Source organism: Mytilus californianus, unplaced genomic scaffold (assembly GCF_021869535.1).
Source record: "Mytilus californianus isolate M0D057914Y unplaced genomic scaffold, xbMytCali1.0.p SCAF_1, whole genome shotgun sequence".
In the NCBI taxonomy this organism is placed as follows: Eukaryota; Metazoa; Mollusca; class Bivalvia; order Mytilida; family Mytilidae; genus Mytilus; species Mytilus californianus.
In genome coordinates, this window is record NW_026262581.1 from 23,093,208 (window position 1) to 23,117,712 (window position 24,505).

At 32.5% G+C, this 24,505-nt stretch overlaps 1 protein-coding gene across 1 annotated transcript in view; it reads right to left on the minus strand.

Moving 5' to 3' along the window:
• Positions 1-24,505, minus strand: part of LOC127717261 (EGF domain-specific O-linked N-acetylglucosamine transferase-like) — a 54,916-nt gene that overhangs the window by 11,620 nt on the left and 18,791 nt on the right. Inside the window, exons 3-10 of the mRNA XM_052223051.1 lie at positions 19,482-19,579; positions 18,640-18,748; positions 14,675-14,775; positions 13,771-13,875; positions 13,304-13,404; positions 12,012-12,115; positions 10,108-10,200; positions 9,436-9,507 (exon numbers count right to left, since the gene is read on the minus strand). Coding sequence (XP_052079011.1) covers positions 9,436-9,507; positions 10,108-10,200; positions 12,012-12,115; positions 13,304-13,404; positions 13,771-13,875; positions 14,675-14,775; positions 18,640-18,748; positions 19,482-19,579 — 783 coding nt within the window. The remainder of the gene's footprint in view (positions 1-9,435; positions 9,508-10,107; positions 10,201-12,011; positions 12,116-13,303; positions 13,405-13,770; positions 13,876-14,674; positions 14,776-18,639; positions 18,749-19,481; positions 19,580-24,505) is intronic.

The following is a 24,505-nucleotide window of genomic DNA, read 5'->3' on the forward strand; positions in this document are numbered from 1 at the left end:
ACAGCTCTGAATTTGGATTGTGATTGAATATTTGACACAGCATAGGTTTGTGACACAGCATAGGTTTGTGACACAAAATGAAGCTGGTCAAAGAACTGAAAAATTTGAAATTGGACATTTACCTATTATGGTCCAATATCCAAAATCTAAGTACATGGTTAGAATCAGCATATCAAAGAACCCCAAGAATTCAATTTTGATGAAATCAAACAAAAGTTTAATTTAGGACCCTTTGGACCTCAATGTGGACCAATTTGATAAAGGAGCCCAAAATCCAAAATCTAAATACATGTTTAGATTCAGCATTTCAAAGAACCCCATCAATTCAATTTTTGTTGAAATCAAACAAAGTTTAATTTTGGACCCTTTTTTGGACTTGAAAACTGGGCCCAAAAATACAAAATTTAAATACAGGTTTAGATTCAGCATTTCAAAGAACCCAATATATATTCAATTTATGTTGAAATCCAAAACACTTTAATTTTGGACCCCAATTTGGACAAACTTGAAAACTGGGCCCAAAATCAAAATTCTAAATACATCTTTATTAATAATGATAATAATAATAATAATAATAATTCTTTATTTAAAGAGGGTTACACAGTTAGCTATAAAACTAATCTTCCCTGAGGCCCTCATGAATTACAATGAAATATAACAAACAATTACAAAATATCAAACAAACACACATATATGAAAAAATGAAATAAAAAATTGTTATGAAATATACAATTTTCAAAACAGGTAAAAATTACAAATTCATATAGTATTGGCATCATTCAAATTACCTCAACAATATCTTAAGTTTGAGTAAGTGTGTGAAAAATTATTATACATATAAAATTACACAGCTTCTTAGATTAATGTTCCAACAAGTAATTTTTTAAATCTTTTTTGAATGAGCTTGTACTTGAGGTTGATTTTTTCAGGGATGTTGGTAAGTTATTCCATAAAATAGATCCTGAGTATACAAAAGATTTCTTATACAGCTCTGTTTTGGCTTTTGGAACTTGTAAATTTTTGCAAGACGCATTCCTCAAACAATATTGGTTTATTTCTGGCATTTCTTTAAATTTTTCAGTGAGATATACAGGGGCTTCGTTCTTAAGGCATTTCTGCATCAGAACAGATTTGTGGTATGAGATTCTGTTCTCTACTGTCATCCACCCAAGCTGTTTAAACAGTGGAGCTGATGATGAAAGTGGATCAGCATCTAAAATAAGTCTTGCAGCCCTTTTCTGCAATTTTATTATTCTGACTAGCTCATTTTTAGCACAACCACTCCAAATAATACAACAATAATCTATCAGTGGGAGAATATAGCCATTATAAAACAATTTTCTTGAATCAATATTTAGAAATTTCTTGATTTTAGAGAGTAAATGAAGTCTGGATGATATTGATGAACATAAGTAATTAACATGGCCTGTCCAGGACAGATTAGAGTCAATTCTAACACCTAAAAGTTTTTCAATTGATGATTTTTGAAGAATATTATTCTCAATAGTTAGAACTGGTTCTGCTTGATTTAAACACAGCCTTTTTCTTGTACCTATAACCATACATTTAGTCTTATCTGAATTCATGAACATGTTATTTTTATGACACCATTTTTCAACACATTGAAGATCATCATGTAATAGACAATATAAGCTTAGTTTTTATAAAGGAGTTTGCTTCATCAAAAAAAAAATATATATAGCATTCAGAAAATTAGTTTATACAGAATAACAAACCTACCACAAAATTCTTCAAACAATTTACCAAAGAAAAGATTTTTTTTTCCAAAATATCATTTATCATTAATACACTTTAAACAAGAGGCAGTCAGAGTGACAGCAAACCGGATTTTCCTGCAGAGGTCAAACCCTGAACAGTTGAGCAAGTATGGACACTACATTTAAGCTTAAAACAGCTCTGAATTTGGATTGTGATTGAATATTTGACACAGCATAGGTTTGTGACACAAAATGAATGTGGTTTAAGAACTGAAATACTTGAAATTGGACATTTAAATACCTATTATGGTCCAATATCAAAAATCTAAGTACATATTAGAATCAGCATATCAAAGAACCCCAAGAATTCAATTTTTGATGAAATCAGACAAAAGTTTAATTTAAGAGCCTTTGGACCTCAATGTGGACCAATTTGATAAAGGAGCCCACAATCCAAAATCTCTCAATACATGGTTAGATTCAGCATTTCAAAGAACCCCATCAATTATTTTTTTGTTGAATCAAACAAAGTTTAATTTTGGACCCTGATTTGGACCAACTTGAAAACTGGGCCCAAAAATCTAATATTTAAATACAGGTTTAGATTCAGCATTTGAAAAAACCCTTTATATATTTAATTTATTTTGAAATGAAACACAGGTTAATTTTATCCGTAATATTTTCTGTGCAAAGGGAAATAACTCAAACTGGATATGATTCAATTTTTCAAATTATAATCAATAATATAATAACAACAACCAGTGATGACTAAGTTCTCTAAAATTAGATATGATTTAACACTCAAACATTGTTAGAATCAGCATATCAAAGAACCAAAGAATTCAATTTTTGATGAAATTAATCAAAAGTGTAATTTAGGACCCTTTGGACCTCAATGTGGTATTATCTTATTAATAATGAAAAGAAATACAGGTTTAGATTAAGCATTTCAAAGAACCCTATATATATTCAATTTACGTTGAAATCAAACACAGTTTAATTTTGGACCCCAATTTGGACCAACTTGAAAAGTGGGCCCAAATTCAGAAATCTAAATATATGTTTATTAATAGACAATATAAGCTTAGTTTTTAAAGGAGTTTACTTCATCAAAAAAAAATATATAGCATTCAGAAAATTAGTTTTTACAGAATAACAAACAAACTTGCCACAAAATTCTACAAACAATTTACCAAAGAAAAGAAGAAAAAAATCCAAAATTTTATTTATCATTAATACAATGTCATTTCAAAATCTATAAAACTTATCAGTAACAAGAAATAATTGTAACAGAATGCTGTTATGAAGTCTCCCAAACAAAGCTCCAATAATTCGTCATTCCCATTGTCGCTTGACATTGGGCAATGTCCAGTACAAATTTGTTTATGATATGCATTAGTGACGCCTATGGATATGCCCTGTATGTCATTCAAATCTTCTTGAAATTACGAACAGGAATTTATATGGTTAAGGGGTGGAGATCTCGACTGTTTACAAGATCTCAAAAGGGGGGTGATCCCCAGGGGACGCTCCCTTTATTTCATATGATTTGTTTTTTTGTCCCGTACAAGAAAATATATGGTTAAGGGGTGGGGATCTCGACCATTTACAAGTTCTTAAAAAGGAGGGGGTGGGGGGTGACCCCAGGGGACTCACCTTATATTTCATTTGATTTTTTTTATGGTCCCATACAAGAATATATATGGTTTCGGCGTGGGGATCTTGACCGATTACAAGTTTTCAAAAAGAAGGGGGGGTGGGGGTTACCCCTGGGGATTTCCCCTTAATTTCATTTGTTTTGTTTTATTGTCCCATTCAAGAATATATATGGTTTAGGGGTGGGGATCTAGACCATTTACAAGTTTTCAAAAAGAAGGGGGGTGGGGGTGACCCCCATGGACTTCCCCTATATTTCATTTGATTTGTTTTATTGTCGAATACAAGAATATATATGGTTTATGGGTGGGGATCTTGACCGTTTACAAGTTTTCAAAAAGAAAGGGGGTGGGGGTGACTCCCATGGACTTCCCCTATATTTCATTTGATTTGTGATATTTGTCCCATACAAGAATATATATGGTTTAGGGGAGGGGATCTTGACCGTTTACAAGTTTTCAAAAAAAAAAAAGGGGGGGGGGGGGGGTGACCCCAGGGGACTCCCCCTCAATTTCATCTGATTTGTTTTATTGTCTCATTCAAGAATACAATATATGGTTTAGGGGTGGGGATCTCAACTGTTTACAAGTTATCAAAAAGAAGAGGGGGTGGGGTGACCCCAGGGGACTCGCCTTTTATTTCATTTGATTTGTTTTATTGTCCTTTACAAGAATATATATGGTTTCTGGGTGGGGATCTTGACCGTTTACAAGTTTTCAAAAAAAACGGGGGTGGTGGTGACCCCAGGGGACTTCCCTCAATTTTATTTGGTTTGTTTTATTGTCCCATTCAAGAATACATATGTTTTAGGGGTGGGGATCTCGCCTGTTTACAAGTTATCAAAAAGAAGGGGGGTGGGGGTGACCCCCATGGACTTTCCCTATATATCATTTGATTTGTTTTATTGTCCAATTCAAGAATACATATGTTTTAGGGGTGGGGATCTCACGTATTTACAAGTTATCAAAAAGAAGGGGGTTGGGGTGACCCCATGGACTTCCCCTATATTTCATTTGATTTGTGTTATTGTACCGTACAAGAATATATATGGTTTAGGGGTGGGGATCTCGACCGTTTTCAAGTTCTCAAACAGGAGGGGGTGGGGGTGACCCCAGGGGACTCGCCTTTGATTTCAATTGATTTGTTTTGTTGTCACATACAAGAATATATATGGTTTCAGGGTTGGGATCTTGACCGTTTACAAGTTTTCAAAAAGTAGGGGGTGGGGGTGACCCCAGGGGACTTCCCTCAATTTCATTTGATTTGTTTTATTGTCCCATTCAAGAATACATATGGTTTAGGGGTGGGCATCTCAACCGTTTACAAGATAAAAGCACATTCTCAAATTGAAAGGGGGTGGGGGGTAAGAATATATATGGTTTAGGGAGACTTAATTATCTACAAAATGTCTAATATATACAGTCCTACAGATCTTATCAGGAAACAGAAAATTTTCAATAAATCTGTCACTCCAATGATATTATATGCTAAGATATAACCCAGATCTAATTAATAATTAATAATGTAATTAACTTCAAAATGTCTAATAATATAGCTTATAATCATTACCACTTGTGAGATAAGACATTATGCTTAGTCATAAAAAAGATAACAAGAGTAAAATATTTAAAAATTCCACTTTTGGATATTAAAAATGGCGATAACTCACAAAGGAGATATACTTATATCTTGAACATTGAACTAGACCTTCATGAAGTCCCAGGAAACAACATATTTAAATTTGAAAAAAATTTGTTAAAGCGTTTTCATGTTATTCTGCTGACAAGCTGATGGCACCCACAGTCCACCCAGCCAACCGCCATATGTCACCATTTTAATAACCGATATTTCCTTCAAAAATCAGGTTAAAAATCTATTAAAACTTATCTGTAATTATCTTCAAAATATCTCATAATGAACAGTAAATTTCAAACTATATTTATATAGTCCTATAGAGCTTATTTATCATCAATAACACTTAGGAAAAACACAAAATTTTCAAATAAATCTGTCACCCCAATTATAATTGTGTGATTGATAATTACCAGATGTTTTGTTATCTTGATAAGAGGTGAAAATTATTTAAAAACACTTAGTGTAATCAAACTTTATATATATAATTAATAGTTCCCAATATTTTTTCTTCCATTTGTCACAAACTAATATCTGCAACTTATCTATCAATGTCAACAACTTTATCTACACAATGTATTGTAATGAAATATATCCTTTAATTTCCAAGGGAATTTTCAACTATAATAAAATATTCAAACATGTTAACAATCTTTAAATAGAACACAATGCATACACAATTATCACCACAATTAATATATCTGAATCACCAAATCTATTTTAAACTATGACTCAATTTAAAATTTCTATTAGTTTACAATAAATCTATAAATGTAGAGCTTGATTAACTATTTAATATCCCAACCCTCCTATTGTGATATGGAACCTTGTGCTAAAATTTCTTACACATCCATACACTTATACTTAAGTTATTGTCTGTGAACCAATTTATTTTCCATAAACCAATTTATTTTCCATGAACCAGTGATGTAAACCACAAAAATAGTTCTCTAAAATTAGATATGATGTTTTAACTATTTTCAGCTTAAAATTTCTGTTAATTGTCCAATAACATCTCTGAATTTAGATTCTAAGCAAATATGTAATAATAGCCTAGTTTTTGACACAGAATGAATGTGGTATAAGTTCTTAAATAATTTTAAAATTAGACATTTACCAATTATGGTCCAATATTCAAATTCTAAATACATGGTTGGATTAAGCATATCAAATAACCTAATTGATTCATTTTTTGTTAAAATCAAACTAACTATTACTTTTACTGTTAAGTCTGTTTTTTGTTATATCCATTTTACGTGACTCTGTATTTATGTATCCCCTCATACTTTGAACGACAAAATAATTTTATGTCTACCTGTGCGAATTTCAAACTCGTGATTTTACGCCAGTACTTAAAACCTTCCATCCTTTATGGGTGGATTTTACATAGATAAATAAAACCGTATAATATAAGCAAAATGAGGATGTTTAATTTGATGTATGCCTTTTTGTGCTTCTTCGTTACATTTGTTTGTTTTTATAGTGATTAAGATGATAACACAATGTTGACTGCTGTACCCCTATTTTTGACATTTTTTCCTATTGTGTCTGTTTGTTTTGTTCTCGCATTGTTGTCAATATAATGGAATTTGATGCGACTGTCATACAAGTGAGAGGTTTAGCTAGCTATAAAACCAGGTTCAATCCACCATTTTCTACATAAGAACGTGCCCGTACCAAGTCAGGAATATGACAGTTGGTATCCATTCGTTTGATGTGTTTGTTTTTTTTATTTTGCCATTTGATTGGGGACTTTCCTTTTTGAATTTTCCTCGGAGTTCAGTATTTTTGTGATTTTACTTTTTGAATACTTTAGACCTTTGTGGGGTCCAGTTTGAAAAACCGGCCCAAAATCAAAAATTTAAAACACTGTTAGATTGCACACATTAAAGAACACTAATCATGCTAATGATTTAATTTTTTGAAGAAATCAAACAAAGTTTAATTTTGGACCCAAATTTGGACCAACTTTGAAAACCAAGCACAGAATCAAAAAATCTAAAACACTGATGGATTGACCATATCAAATAACACAAGCAATTTAATTTTTGATGAAATCAAACAATGTTCAATTTTGGACCCCAATTTGGACCATCTTGAATACTGTGCTAAAAATCAAATATCTAAATACACGCTTAGATTCAGCATATCAAAGAACCCCAACCATTCATTTTTTTTTAAATCAAACAAAGTTTAATTTTAGACCCTTTGGACCTTAATGTTGGCCATCCATGCCCCAAATCAAAAATTTGAATACATGCTTAGATTCAGCATATCAAAGAACCCTAAGAATTCATTTTTTTTTAAATAAAAAAAGTTGTATTTTGGACCCTTTGGACCTTAATGTGGACCAATTTGAAGATAGGCCTCAAAATTAAAAAAAAAATATAAAAACCCTTTTAGATTCAGCATATCAAAGAACACCAATAATTTAATTTTTAAAGAAATCAAACAAAGTTTAGTTTTGGACCCTAATATGAATCATTTCAAAAACAGACCCTAAAATCCAAATATTAAAAACCTAATTAGATTCAGCATATTAAAGACTCCAAAGAATTCAAGACTTTTGAATTAAACCCCCTTGAAATTGTTTAAAAAATAAGCAATTTATACAAAGTATTGGTTTTGGGCCCTTTTAACTAAACCAATAGGGTCGTAATGCCTAAAATCAATCCCAAACTTTATTTTATGGTATAACACCTTGAGGCACAATAAAATTAAAATAGCAATAAATAGACTTATACTCAAGTTATTGTCCAGAAATTAGAAAATCCTAGTTTTTTGGACCCTTTTCAGCCCCTTATTGTTAAACGATTTGTGCCACGACCCCGAAAATCAATCCTAACTTTCCTTTCGAAGTATGGAACATTATAGTAAAATTTCATAGAAATCCATACTCTAATACACAAATTAGTGTCCTGAAACATGAAAAAAGCTTGACCCCTTTTTGGCCCTTAATTACTAAACAGCTACAACAATAACCCCCAAAATAAATCCTAACCTTCCTATTGTGGAATGGAACCTTGTGTTTAAATTTAATACAGATCTATTCAGTTATACTCAAGTTTGAACCGGAGAAATAGTTGTTTTTACAATGCCCTTTTTGGCCCCTAATTCCTAAACAGCTAAGATAATAACCCCCAAAATAAACCCCAACCTTCCTATTGCGGTATGGAACCTTGTGCTAAAATTGAATAGAGATCCATACACATATACTCAAGTTATTGCCTGCAAACCAGAAAAATAGTTGTTTTCAGCCCCTTTTCGACCCCTAATTATTAAACGGTATGGGCCATGACCCTCCAAAAAACATTCTAAACTTCCCTTTTGAAGTATGGAACCTTGTGGTAAAATTTCATAGAAATCTATACTCTTATACACCAATTATTGTCCTGAAACATGAAAAATGCTTGTTTTTGGCCCCCAATTCCTTAACAACTATGACAATAACCCCCAAAATAAATCACAACCTTCCTATTGTGGTATGGAACCTTATGCTAAAATTTGATAGAGATCCATTCACTAATATACTCAAGTTATTGTCTGTGAACCTGACAAAAAATTGTTTTTGTTAGACCCTTTTTGGCCCCTAATTCCTAAACAGCTACGACAATAACCCCCAAAAATTAATCCCAACCTTCCTATTGTGGTGTGGAACCTTGTGCTAAAATCTTGATCAAAGAAATATCTCTTATACTCAAGTTATTGTCTTAAAAGCAGACAAAAATTGTTTTTGGCCCCTAATTACAAAACAGCTGAGACAATAACCTCCAAAAATCAATCCCAACCCTCCTATTGTGGTATGGAACCTTGTACTAAAATTTCTTTCACATCCATACACTTACACTAAAGTTATTGTTTGCGAACCAATTTTAATATTTTCAATGAACCAGTAAAACTGACCTTTTTTAGCCCCTAATTACAAAACCGCAAAGACAATAGCCCCCAAAAACAATCCCAACCATCCTTTAGTGGTATGGAACCTTGTGCTAAAATTTCATAAAGATCAATGAATTTATACTCAAGTTATTGTCTGAGAACCAAAATGTCTTCAGACGCAGACAACGCCATAACATAATACCACCTGCGGTCGTATAAAAATTATTCCCTTTTAAAGAAGCCAATAAAACTGACAAAAGTATTCTAGGCAAGGTCTTTTGCACAGACAGACTGACAAAATGATGGATGGAGTTGAGCAGTTACTAGGCCTGCTTGTGATGTTGGTGACACAGGTAAAAAATTAAAAATATGTGTTGAAAATGAAAGACTATTAAAATGATTGCAGCCTATTAAAGTGAATAAATATTAACATCTTTCACTAAAATGTCATATATGGAACAAGTTTTTGCTACTCTTTTCAGAAAAACATCTTTTCAGCGGTTATAAGTCAGATGACCGCAGACACTGAAAGGTATAGAAAAATACATACCAATGGCATATTGTAATATAATCCATATCTCATTCTAGGTAATAAAGAAAACACAGCATCTTTGAAGCACACCTGCAATAAATTGGCAAAACACAGTAATATAATGCAAAAGCTTGTCTATAATATGAAGCTAACCATTCTGATTTATAGATTGTACAATGAGGTTTTATAAAAATTAGTTAACTGTTGAAATAAATCTACTTCTAAAATGAAACTCACATATTTACAATGACAATTACATGTGTCAAGTCGTTTCATATGAGTTTTTTATCTCTACAGCTTTTCAATAAAATTTAAGAATTAGCATCTTGAAAATATTAAAAAAGTTGTCCACTTAAAAGAAAATTGGTTGACAAAAAAATAGATGATGTTTACAATTAAATACAGCACTTTTTTCACATTTAGCCTTTTTCAGCTGAAATTGCAGTGACTTGTTTTTGAAGTTTTCTATATTTGTTGAAAATCAAAGTTTGACATATTATTGTTATATTTCTACTTGTGTGCATGTCACCTAAATAAATCGCTTGCAAAAATTAGTTGGTTTACATAATACCTTTCAATTTTTTCTGAAAAAGCAATTTCACAACACAAGTCAAATGACAATATGTATCTACATAAATTTACACAAATGAAACAAACAGCGGATAATTGATTCATTACATTAAAACTAACCTTCTTACCATCATACTGACTTAGACGAAGGATGGGGTGATCTGTAAATGCCTTCCATGTCACATCAAAGAAGTCTCGATAAATTAAATCACTCTGAAATATAAGAAAATGCCTTCCATGTCACATCAAAGAAATCTCGATAAATTAAATCACTCTGAAATTATAAATCAGCCTAATAACGAAAACCATTATATTAATCAACAATTTTAATTAATAATATAAAAATAAGGAGTCAGATGTCATATGACACAACAATCCATTAAGATCAAAGGAAAAAGTTGTGAGCAATTACAGGTGACCATATGACCAAATCATCTTTATTTTACAAATACTTGAGCATTAATACAAAACTATAGCCACTGCACTAGATTATGTTTTTAAAATATTCATGCAGCAGCTTTATGATATTTTTTGTAGATAATCAAATAGAAGGCCATATACAGAAAGCTGTCAAAGAAAATGGGAAAAAAAGGATATAGTGTAAAAATTCAATAAAAAAATCCCTTTGCTTACAAATCCAAAGGCAAAGGAATTGTTGGTGTTTTTTTTTTTTCATCTTAAAGTTACAGTTGAGGATTTGAGTGTGCAGCTAAATCTTACACCTCATTGCAAGTTCAAGATGCCACATAGCAGCATTTTGATTGGAATTCTTTTTTATATGTCAATCTGACATGCAAATCTGTACAATGAAGAAAACAGATGTCTCCTACCATATCATTATTATTTGCTTTTAAATATAAATCAGAAATAACCAACTTAAAATGGAAAATATTAAAAGAAAAAAAAAAGGAAAAAAAGAAAAAAATGGAAAAAAAAAAAATCCCCCCCCCAATTTTTTTAAACCCCCTTATGATTCATCACCCCCAAACTCAATCCCAGCCTTCCCTTTGTGGTATGGTACCTTGCAGTACAATTTCAGATAGATCCATACACTTGAACAAAAGTTATTGTCTGGAAACTAGGAAAATGTGTTTTTTTGCCCCTTTTTGGCCCCAAATTCCTAAACGTTTAGGGCAATTACCCCCCAAACTCAAACTCAGCTTTCCCTTTGTTATATGGAACCTTGTAGTACAATTTCAGAAATATCCATACACTAACACACAAGTTATTGTCCTGAAACTAGAAAAATGCTTGTTTTTTGCCCCTTTTTGGCCCCTAATTCCTAAAATATTGAAGCAATTACCCCCATCATCAATCCCAGCCTTCCCTTTGTGGTATGGTACCTTACAGTACAATTTCAGAGAGATCCATACACTTGAACACAAGTTATTGTCTGGAAACTAGAAAAATGCTTATTTTTGGCCCCTTTTTGGCCCCCAATTCCTAAACGTTTCGGGCAATTACCCCCAAACTCAATTCCAGTTTCCCTTTGTGATATGGAACCTTGTAGTACAATTTCAGAAATATCCAAACACTTACACACAAGTTATTGTCATGAAACTAGAAAAATGCTTGTTTTTTGCCCCTTTTTTGGCCCCTAATTCCTAAAATTTTGAGGCAATTACCCCCAAAATCAATTCCAGCCTTCCCTTTGTGATATGGAACCTTGTGGTACAATGTCAGAGAGATCCATACACTTACACACAAGTTATTGTCTGGAAGTTACAAAAATGCTTATTTTTGGCCCCTTTTTGGCCCCTAATTCCTTAGCTGTTGGTACCATGACCCCCAAAATCAATCCTAACCTTCCTTTTGTGGTATTGAACCTTATGGTAAAATTTCATAGAGATCCATTCACTTAATTATATATATATAAACTAAAGTTAGAGTGCGAAAACCAATGTGTTTTCGGACAACGACGCCGCCAACGTCGTACCAATATACGACCGCAAAAATGTATAAAAACATCGCAATAATTTCTGAATTTACAGTATTTTGTGTTCTGTATTTTCATAAGTACTTACAGTATCCCACATGACTATATATACATCTGTAGTAAATGAGTTGTTTACATGTTGTGCAGCATAAATATTCACAAAATCACAGAAATGATGATAAAGGTTCACTCCTGTAAATGAAAAAAAACTTAACATACAGACTTGCATTAATAAATATATGATATATGTATGTTGAGCTATGTTTTTCATGTGGTATTTAATCCATATTAAATATAAAATTTAAAAAAAAAAAAACAGGATTATGTGCTTTTATGCCTTGCTTCATACATGTTTTTCTACAAAAAAAAAATCCCCAATTTAAATTATTTTGTTTGTACCGGTACTCTTCAAGTAAGTTTAAGTAAAAACAAGAAGTTGCACAAGATGTCAGGATGAGACATTTTAAAGACCTACATAAGGTATACAGAAATCAACAGAAAACAGCTTATGTATACAATAGTGGTCTACAGGTCATGTCTTTCACCAGAAAAATATCTTCAATTAAACATGCCTTCATTTTATTTACCGGTTACAGTCAAACCTGTATTAAGCAGACACTCTTGGAAAATATCAAATAAAGACTGCTCAAGAGATGGTGACCTTTGAAACAAGGTTCCAAAACATTCCAGTTCTGACATCACCCGTGGACAGGATAGGGTCAAATTGTTTTAGTGTTTTCAATTGGTAGAGTTGTCGTACTTGTGAGCAGTGAAATAAAAAATGACGGATCCCCCGGCTGTAAATTTGAAGAAAATGTCGAAATATGTTAATATTCGTGGGGAAATAAATTGCTGATACTGTCTTCAATGGAAACTGAAAAAAGGGAAAAGGTGAATTCAAAATTCACTTTCTATTGTGCAATCTCAGTTGCAAACAGGTTTCGATTTTCATTTAGACTTCAATATTGACAATATTCTTTGTCATGAAAATTTTTGGTTGTTAAAAACATTAAAATGACCGTTGTTAAAAGTTTAAATGATGATTTCTTTGAAAATAAGGTGACCGATGACCGTTAGAGGCAGGTGACTGCTGAAACAAGGTGACTGTTAAGACAGGTTTGACTGTACATGTAGTTCAGCTTGTCTGTATCCCTTAACTATCAAAAGTTATTAGAACCTAAATGAGGATTTTTTTTTAAATAAGCTGATGTTTTCATAACTGGTCTGACAATATCAAGGACTTAAATTAAATCACATTTGCAAAAAAAAAAGATTCTTAAAAAGGAAAACTAAAGGCTTAACACAGATTTATGAAAAACTTGTACAGAAACATGAAAGTCCTTTTAAAAGTCCCCTTTCAAAAACTAATCAAATTCGTACCTGCATCTAATTTAATGAGAATGGATGGTTTATCTATGGTAATATCACATTTATTTTCTGGATGGAATGGTAAGGACGAATAATGTTCTAATTCTGCATACCTGAAACAAGAGGTACATTGAGGAATATATACTGGAATAAAAACATGGGACTCAAAGAGTCAGTAATGTTTTTAACAGTGAATTCAGTGCTAGGAGTTTGTTCTTGTAATGACTACAAAAAAGCGAGTCCAGATGGAACACAATTCAAAAATTGAAAATCAAAATTGTCAGTATATATATAGTCTTACAACATGTCTTATGTGGAAACACAATATCAATTGGTTTTCAGGCTGATAGAATTGCAATTATTTCAAAGTACTTTTTCCATATTAAATGTTAAATTAAAAATAAGAAAAGTTTTTGAATGCCTTTTCAGAAAAGAAATATTTTACCATGAAAGGTATTGTTGGAAGAAAAAAAATTTACCATGATTGTAAGGGACTTTTATGTTCACTTTGATCTCTCAGCAAAGCTTGGTTCAATTTACACTTTCCCCCTATCTCTCCATCTTTGAACACATCCTCACGAAATCTGAAAAAAGCAATCATAATTATCCTCAAACATGATATAAATATAAGTTTCATAAGATATAATTCAATATGTCCAATGTTATTATCAATTAAAAATAATTTAAGCAATAGTTAGTCTTTATATAGGACACTTGTACATCTTTATTAGTTACTAAGTTTAATCTGCTGTTTATTTCCCTGGATAATCATGGGAGTGTAACAGGGTAAATCAAGAGAAGCTTGGACTTTTGGTGAGATTTTAAACAAGCAAGATTTGATGAATAAATATTATTATGTTTTTTTTTTTTTTAAAAGTACATCCTTAAAACATGTAAAATATAAAAAAAAAATATATAACTTTTTTTTTTTTTTTTTTTTTTTCAGAAGACAATATTGGAAAAATTGAAGTGTTTGGTTGCTGTCTCACAGATGTTTTTTTATATCTGTATCAAAGTAAGAATAAAATATTAATGTGCACATGTCTGTGAATAAAAAAACAAAATTTCTCTTTCAATACTACATTAAGTATGGGAAGAGGAAAAAGTCAGATTTACTTACGATTTTTAAGGAAACGATTCATAAAAAATGTAATCATATTTTAAAACAAAAGTTTCTAAATAACTCAATTCAAATCCTATCAGGTTTTTTGAAAAATTAAAATCATGAAATCTTTTTTAAAGCTTTCAGTATACCAGTATGTTATCTCAGTTTTTGTGTTTACAATTTACCTATCTATCTGTCTCAGTTTGTATTTACTGATTTTAAACTGGGTAAATTAATCCATCTCATTTACCGTATTTTATAACAGTCAGAACATTTACCTATCATTTCCCTGTTTCAGATGAGCATTAGTAAAATCAAGGTAAATGTTTCTAGCTCTACAGTGACGTGTATATCTACAGCATTCTAACAGAGAATCCTCCTGAAAAATGACAAAATGCTAAAAATAAGCATGATTATTGTTAGTCCCAATAACCTTGAAAAGTGTTTTTTTTATAAATGCAAACACTTTAGTGCCTGTGCAAAGCATGTAATCAAGTGGTTGTCATTCGTTGCTGTTTGCCATATTTACTTTCCATTTATTATGGTAGTATAAAACAGCTAGCTAGGACGTTGGTTTTCCCTTTGAATTGTTTGACATTTTGTTATAGTTTCCTAATGGTATGGGTTTGCTCATTGTTGAAGGCCATATAGTGATCATTACTGTCCATTGGTCTTTATCAATACTTTTCACATCCACAATCATACCACATCTACTTATTTTTAAACTATGTTATTTTTTTACTGAATTTTATTGAAAATAATGGGTCCAAGGTGCTTGAATCGCATCAGAATAAAATTAATATGCACCAATTTTTTTTACATTCAATATAGGTTAATGGGAAGTAATAACCTTCATAAGCTGTATAAGTGTTAATAACCAAAGTTTGGCCAATAAATTGTGTGAAAATTCGAAAATGTCTTCATTGGCATACCTAATGAAAAGATAAATGTTACAGAAATTAATTATCTCATAAAGGTTAAAGAATTTCAAGCTGTTTAAATTAGGTCAACTATTCAAAAGGCCTGCTTGCACTTTTACATAAATCTACTGTAAATTCAGAAATAATTGTGTGGATTTATCATTGCGATTTTTGAAGAATGGACAAAAATGTGAGATTTATTATTACGATTTCAGGAAAATCTGTATACAGACATGACAGAAAAATGTATAAGATATCGGAATGCGAGTTCTTATTATTGCAATATTCATCAAGTTGCATTATTCACATTAATAAAAACCTAGCAATAATATCTGAATGTATAGTATTGGGTAGACTTAATATAAAAATTCAAAGAAACATAAATATTGCACTTGTTTGAAGTAAAATAAATGTAATCTAAACTAATGTATTATATTTGATGGCAGCCACTGTTGAATTCAAACTGGCAAAATCACAATGACCTCAATTGAAAATTTTATATGCACTCCAATAGCCAGATGTGGTTCAGGGGGTTTGTAACTTTGATATTTTAACTTTAAATTAAGAGCTGCACCATGAGCGCATGATATGCCCATCGCCCTTTTAGTTTTTAGTTCCATAACTCCTCAATGTCATATCAGAATTCATAAAAAACAAAAGGGAGCGTATTTACATAGATATAAACAAGTCTCCATAGTTTCATGAAAACTGCTCAAAGCGTTTCTGAGTTATTGTCTGAAAACTGGAAAATCCCCCCTTTTTTTATGAATAAAATTTCCTAACTCGGAAACTTAAAATCTAAAATTTATAAAAATCGAAAGGGAGCTTACATCAATAGATATAAACAATTCACCAAAGTTTCATCAATTGGAAATTCCAGGTATGAACATAAAGCTTATGGGATCCTGTAATGGCAGTTAGCTGACCCACCCCCCCCCCCCCCCAACCCCCCCCCCCCCCCCCCCCCAACCCCCCCTGCTCCACAATTGGAAATCCCAAAATAAAAATTTTAGTACATGCAGCTAAGTGAGGTTTTACAAGAAAAGTGTTGGCCAACTCAATCCATTATCTTGAATTTCTAGTTTTAGATAATAATATAAATCAAAATTATGGTGAGGACCATTCATGGGAAACTCCTACCAAGTTTGCATCCATTAGACCAAATGGTTTCAGTGACCTATTTTAAACAAATTCAAATAAAAGAACCTGCATTGCACATATTTTATCTGTCCAAAGGCAATCATTACCAATTATTAAAAAGTTTTATGTTCTTTAATCTCTTTATTAATATCTTATAGAACTGTGGGCTTGAGAGTGCTTTTAACAATGCAATTTTCCTTATAATTAATATTTCCATTGGGCATAAGTCTTTAGAAAATAGTTCATCTGCAAGGATTTTCAAACTTGTCTGAGAAATTGCTTATACGTTTGATATTAGTTTGATAAAAATCTAGCAAGATTTGTACATGTGAGACCGATTACAATGCAATTTTCCATATAACTGATATTTCCAAGGGTCATCACTCTTTTAAAGAGAGTAAATCAGCACTGATTACAGAAATTGTCCTATACATTGTTGATAAACCTTTGATATTAGTTTGATGAAAATCCTGCAAGAGCTGTACATGTGAGAGCAATAACCATGCAATTTTTCATATAATTAATATTTCCAAGGGTCATAACTCTTTTAAAGAAAGTAAAACTGCACTGATTAATTACCAAACTTGTCCTAGATGTTGCTGATAAACCTTTGATATTAGTTTGATAAATACTGGTAAGAGTACATGTAAGAGCAATTACAATCCAATTTTCAATATATCTAATATTTCCAAGGGGCATATTTTTTCAACTACCTCACAGTGAGAAGAATGGTTGACCTTACAGTGAGAAGATGGGTTGACTTTTCAGTGAGAAGAATTGTTGACCTTTCAGCGAAAAGGACTGTTGACCTTTCAGTGAGAATTAGGGTTGACCTTTCAGTGAGAATAAGGGTTGACCTTTCAGTAGGGAGAATTAGGGTTGACCTTTAAGAGAGAGAGAGATGAGAGAACTTGTCAATTGCCTATTAACACACTTAATTTAGTCAATGCAAATCCAGTGGTTATGAATGTTTATTGATGGTGTCTAAAGTTCAATACATTTACTATCAGTCCACACCGAGTTTCAAATTTATTGCTTTTCACTTGGGACACTGACTGACCATCCTTTTTATATGGTTGATAAGTTAACTGGTTCTTAGAATAAGTGTGTTTTGAGTATTGAATGTTACATACTTGTCCTGATTAAATTTTGTATGAAATATTTGCCACTGATGGTTGCAACAACCAATAATAGATTTAAAAAGTTTTGTCCCTGTAACATCCAATGAGTCCTTCAATCCTTTAAAAGATTTAACAGAGAAAGATACTAGCAGTATGATAACATTTTCTTTTGCTTAGCTGTCTAAACAATATGTGGGTATTCATGTTGAATGCACCTTTCTAAAAGTGCAAATTAAATGAATAAGAGGAAAATGCCATCATGAACATGACAAAGTGATAATGTGAACAATACCAAGCTAAGAAAAAGTGCTACAATCAATCTAGATGTTACAGTAAGGTTAACTGTTATGATTCTCATCTTTAAAAACATTTTTTAGACAATTTTTGTAGTCAAGGTATTTTCAATTTTGTGATTACTGTGTTTTTAAGGTCCATAAACTTATTTATTTCAAGCCTCTAGACTAATAATTGAGAGAGTATTATACCTTTTGATAACATTAAACATTTTATACAGACACTACTTACTAATGGATTTATTACCATTTAACTACAGCTCTTAATATTCTTAAAATATGTATAAACAAGATATCCCCCTATAGAGTCCTTGGCTCTCTGTCATAAAACTTTACTCAGTACTCAGAGTACAAAATTTGTGCTCGAAACATCAAATCCATGATTTTGATTGGTTGACTTCTGAGTCTGAGTACGAAAATCGTGCTCGAAAGTTTTATGACCGCTAGGCCAGGTACTTATATACATTGATCACACTCACATCTTGTGGTGTTTTATTTTATTTTCAGATCATTTGTATGTTTTGGAGTTAAGGATGGTGTCCATTTTGCTGAAATATTATGCATTATTGTTTGGAGACCAGCTGAAGCTTGCCTGCTGATGCAGGATTTTCTCTCTGCATTGAAGAACCATAGTGGCCTTGGGCTGTTTTTTTCCTATTTGGTCAGGTTGTTGTCTCTTTGACACATTCCCTGTCTATTCTCTATTCTATGTTTATCCTCACTTTAATGACCTAAAATTCAAGCCAGAATATTTACCGAAAGTCAGTACCTCACTTTCAGGTTGACATATAACTTTGAGCTCATTTCTTCTTTCCTTCATGTAACCAAAGTCTGCTGCCTTCCAAAACTCATGCACCTGTGTTGCTTTATCTTTTGCCCTGGAAAAAAGGTAAGTGCTTTAAAATGTGTATCTCCTTATCATAATAAGACATAATTCTGAAAAATATGTATTACAGTGTACCTTTAAAGGTTCATTTGAGCTTATATCTGTTAGTGTTATGCCACTCATTCTGTATACTGTGGATTCATTATTATTCGTTGGATACCAATTTTCGTGGATTTCGTGGGTACAGGTGAACCACGAAATTAAATATTCAACGACTGCAAATTTTCCATAGGGATGTATGCAGACTTTGGCAAAACCACGAAATCAAATATCCACGAAATTGCAGGTTTTCATCAATCCACAAAAATGGTACCCACAAAAATAAATGAATCCACAGTAGTTGAAGTCTGTTAAAAAAAAATACTATATTGTTCTTTAACTGAATTTTTCATGTTCATTCCCATCATAACCAAAGTAACATAACTCATAACATAATTACAAGGAATTTATTTACAAATTTGCATCAGCAGCTCTAGAGAAATAATTCAAAGTGCCTGAAATGAACAGACATAAAGTGATAAACTAAGAAAAAAACAGAATATCTGATCTTGTTCTGGTCTTCCAAGTCAATTTGACAATGTGCTTGAAGAGCCTACCTGACAATCTCAGAAATTGTTTGCTCTTCAATCCACAAAAGAATTCAAAGAATGGACACAGGTATCCACCAGCACTCCTAATTATTCTTAAAAGATGACGACTTACGATCTTACGATGTATCTACTTACCATCCTCGGCTACCTCCTGGACAAGATGGTGCAATCATTCTCTGATCTGAGGGACAGTTCTTTTCATATCCCCAGCACTTCTGAATTGATAAACTGTCCTGAAAAGCATTACACAATACAAATTTGTAATATAGTTTGAGAAAATATACAATAAACAAGAATCACAATGAATGCACATGCTGAAAAGTATACCTCAAAAATGAAAAAAGAATTCCATGGGTAAAATAAAAAGTTCAAAGTATCTTCAAACAGGAAGTGACTGCCCATTAGATATAACAAGAGTGCACACGCTGAAATGTCTCGCCTTCTTTACTAATCATTGATATTATGTTGATAGTCCTAAATATAAAGCTTTATTACAACTGTCACATAAACTTAACATAAACCAAGTAAACTAAACATTGACCAATGAACCATGAAAATGAGGTCAAGGTCAGATGAACCATGCTAGGCAGGCATGTACAGCTAACAATTCTTCCATACAACAAATATAGTTGACCTATTGCTTATAGTTTAAGAAAAACAGACCAAAACACAAACACAAACACTTAACACTGAGCAATGAACCTTGAAAATGAGGTCACGGTCAAATAAAACCTGCGTGACTGACATATAGATCATAAAATATTTCCATACACCAAATATAGTTGAACTATTGCATATAGTATTAGAAAAAAAGACCAAAACTCAAAAACTTAACTTTGACCACTGAACCATGAAAATGAGGTCAAGGTCAGATGACACCTGCCAGCTAGACATGTACACCTTACAATCATTCCATACACCAAATATAGTAGAACTATTGCATACAGTATAAGAAAAACAGACCAAAACACAAAAACTTAACTAAAACCACTGAACCATGAAAATGAGGTCAAGGTCAGATGACATTGGCCAGTTGGACATGTACACCTTACACTCCTTCAATACACCGATTTATACTAGATCTATTGCTTATAGTATCTGAGATATGGACTTGACCACCAAAACTTAACCTTGTTCACTGATCCATGAAATGAGGTCGAGGTCAAGTGAAAACTGTCTGACGGGCATGAGGACCTTGCAAGGTACACACATACCAAATATAGTTATCCTATTACTTATAATAAGAGAGAATTTAACATTACAAAAAATCTTAACTTTTTTTTCAAGTAGTCACTGAACCATGAAAATGAGGTCAAGGACATTGGACATGTGACTGACGGAAACTTCGAAACATGAGGCATCCATATACAAAGTATGAAGCATCCAGACCTTCCACCTTTTAAAATATAAAGCTTTTAAGAAGTTAGCTAATGCCGCCGCCGCTGAAAACTGATTGCATCAAAAACTCAAATTTATGAAGTCCATACAAAATATCAGATAAATCGTTAATGATTACAAGCTGATTATCTGTAATGGAAATTACAGACAGGGGGACAGACAAGGATAGCAATATTCAATCCAAATTTTACACTAACACTGAGTATTTGAGTTTCTAATACTTTTACTTTTCCCACATATGGAATTTAAATGTAACAAGAGTGCACACGCTGAAATGTCTCGCCTTCTTTACTAATCATTGATATTATGTTGATAGTCCTAAATATAAAGCTTTATTACAACTGTCACATAAACTTAACATTAACCAAGTAAAGTAAACATTGACCAATGAACCATGAAAATGAGGTCAAGGTCAGATGAACCATGCTAGACAGGCATGTACAGCTAACAATTCTTCCATACAACAAATATAGTTGACTTATTGCTTATAGTTTAAGAAAAACAGACGAAAACACAAAAACTTAACACTGAGCAATGAACCTTGAAAATGAGGTCAAGGTCAAATAAAACCTGCGTGACTGACATATAGATCATAAAATATTTCCATACACCAAATATAGTTGAACTATTGCATATAGTATTAGAAAAAAAGACCAAAACTCAAAAACTTAACTTTGACCACTGAACCATGAAAATGAGGTCAAGGTAAGATGACACCTGCCAGCTAGACATGTACACCTTACAATCATTCCATACACCAAATATAGCTGACCTATTGCATGCAGTATTAGAAAGAAAGACCAAAACTCAAAAACTTAACTTTGACCACTGAACCATGAAAATGAGGTCAAGGTCAGATGACACCTGCCAGCTAGACATGTACACCTTACAATCATTCCATACACCAAATATAGTAGACCTATTGCATACAGTATAAGAAAAACAGACCAAAACACAAAAACTTAACTATAACCACTGAACCATGAAAATGAGGTCAAGGTCAGATGACACCTGCCAGTTGGACATGTACACCTTACAGTCCTTCCATACACCGAATATACTAGACCTATTGCTTATAGTATCTGAGATATGGACTTGACCACGAAAACTTAACCTTGTTCACTGATCCATGAAATGAGGTCGAGGTCAAGTGAAAACTGTCTGACGGGCATGAGGACCTTGCAAGGTACGCACATACCAAATATAGTTATCCTATTACTTATAATAAGAGAGAATTTAACATTACAAAAAATCTGAACTTTTTTTTCAAGTAGTCACTGAACCATGAAAATGAGGTCAAGGACATTGGACATGTGACTGACGGAAACTTCGTAACATGAGGCATCCATATACAAAGTATGAAGCATCCAGGTCTTCCATCTTCTAAAATATAAAGCTTTTAAGAAGTTAGCTAACGCCGCCGCCGCCGCCGTAGCCGCCGCCGCCGCCGCCGCCGCCGGATCGCTATCCCTATGTCGAGCTTTCTGCGACAAAAGTCGCAGGCTCGACAAAAACTAGTCTTTTGTCATAGGTTTTTAACTATTTGTTTTTACTGTATGCATTTTTTATTTACATGATTTATGTCCCCAAGTATAATAACAAATTGTCTTCACAAACATGTAAGCCAATACTGTCAATATAAATAACCATGACCCCTTGAGAGAAACTAGTAGTAGTAGACACATCAAACTTTATTGATATTCAACTTATAGTTCAATGCAACATATACTGTATCTTAAAATAGATCAAATCCACACAACAACTGATTAAGGTGGTACATAACACTACAGGGAGATAACTCTTTGAAAATCAGCTGAACGTTTTAATCACATTCTATTGTTAAGGAAATATTAAGCTTCTCAGTGATCAAAATTAGTGTTTGTCAAACTGCTATATATCCAATGAAATGTTTCCGATAAAGTGTGTGGTTCAAGTTTTTGAAATTTTTATATTTTTGTCAAAGGGTCAAAGTAAATATTTTGTCAAAATTTTATGATAATTAAACGAGCCAAATTAATTTTAGTCAAGGTGTTTGGTACAATGTACCACCTTAAGATATAAATTGGCCTTTTTGTTGTTGATCACCATTCTTCATATACATATATATATATATATGTCAAATTAGCAGAAACTGTAATTTCCCACCAAATTCAATGTAAAAAGGTCAATTTCCACTGGTTTTTAGGACTGGGCAAATATAGAACATGCAAGGACAAAAATTGTTTTTAAATTAGAATTCTGTTTATTTAAATAATAACCTTTCAAACTTGAACATGGTGCTCTTAGGCCTAAATGGTGGTTGAAATCCTGAATTATTTTGAAGGGTTAAAATTGGCCCTAAGAACTTGATGTTTAATCAAGCAAAAATACTACAAATTTTGCATAGAAATAGTTGTGGTATAACTATTAATACAGAATAACTTCTTTTTGGCACATCACATTAAAAATGATGAAGAAAGGACCCCTTAAGTATGCAGTATTTGTGTTGTTACCTCAGTTTTGGTCAAATGTTCAATAATTGTTAGCAGTTTTTAACATAATTCACTTTTGCTGCCACCCCTGATCCAGAAAGTTTTTGTATCTAGGGATTCAATTTTATCATTGGCAACTTTTGGCTACAGACAATTTTGGATCCTAGGTTGAGGTCAAGGGTTTCCTCAAGCTTTTATGTCTCAAAAATGCACAAAATCATCGTTTTTTTGACAATATATCCAAAGTGTGCTGACTTTGAAGCCTAGAATATCCTCTAATGAAGATATTTGTTTAACCTATAAGTAAGGCTTTTGAAATAGATCTATTCATGAACCAAATTATGGCCATTTTGATATATTATGATAATGTTGAATTTCAAGGCCATATTTGGCCTACTTTGGGTGTAAATGTCTTTGCTTTAAAAAATCATTCTTTATCACTTTTTCACTTGTTCATGCTTCAACTTGAAACGCTTCTCTGACATTTAGAAATTTTTTTTACTTAATATTAGGGGCAAAATAATGCCCTTTCCCTTCAGACGACTCTTTCTGCATTTCAAGCAATTTACTTAAAAAGAAACCATATCTTCAACAAAAATCTGCAATGGTTGACTGGGGCTTATAAAATTTGCTTATTCCTTGGATTCTCTCATCCAGCAGTTAAACCCTTGATAAAGAGGGGTGTCCGATTAGCTGTGCAGGATGTATAAATACCCACCCACGTTTGGTCAGAATGGGGATGTTAAATCAGATGCCTTGTGTATGACTCTTTGAGGAGTCTGTAGATAGATATAAGAAGATGTGGTATGAGTGCCAATGAGACAACTCTCCATCCAGGTCAAAATTTATAAAAGTAAACCATTATAGGTCACAGTACGGTCTTCAACACGGAGCCTTGGCTCACACCAAACAGTAAGCTATAAAGGGCCCCAAAAAATTACTAGTGTAAAACCATTCAAACGGGAAAACCAACGGTCTAATCTATATAAAAAACGAGAAACGAGAAACACTTATGAACCAGATAGCCTAGATGTTTGTGTCTATCCAACATACTCTCACTTTCCAGTGGTAATGAAATTTCCTGCTTTCATACAGAATCTACCTATTGTATTAATTGTTAATTTTTTCTCCTCTTAAATATGCATGAAATATTTGCCACTGATTGTTAAGCAAGCAACGATCAAACAATCTTAATTTTTTTTTCACATAACTCATTTCACATACATGACAATGATTGAATGGAATATGTTTTAAAAATTTTCAAAGAGCTTTTTAATCTTAATGCCAAAA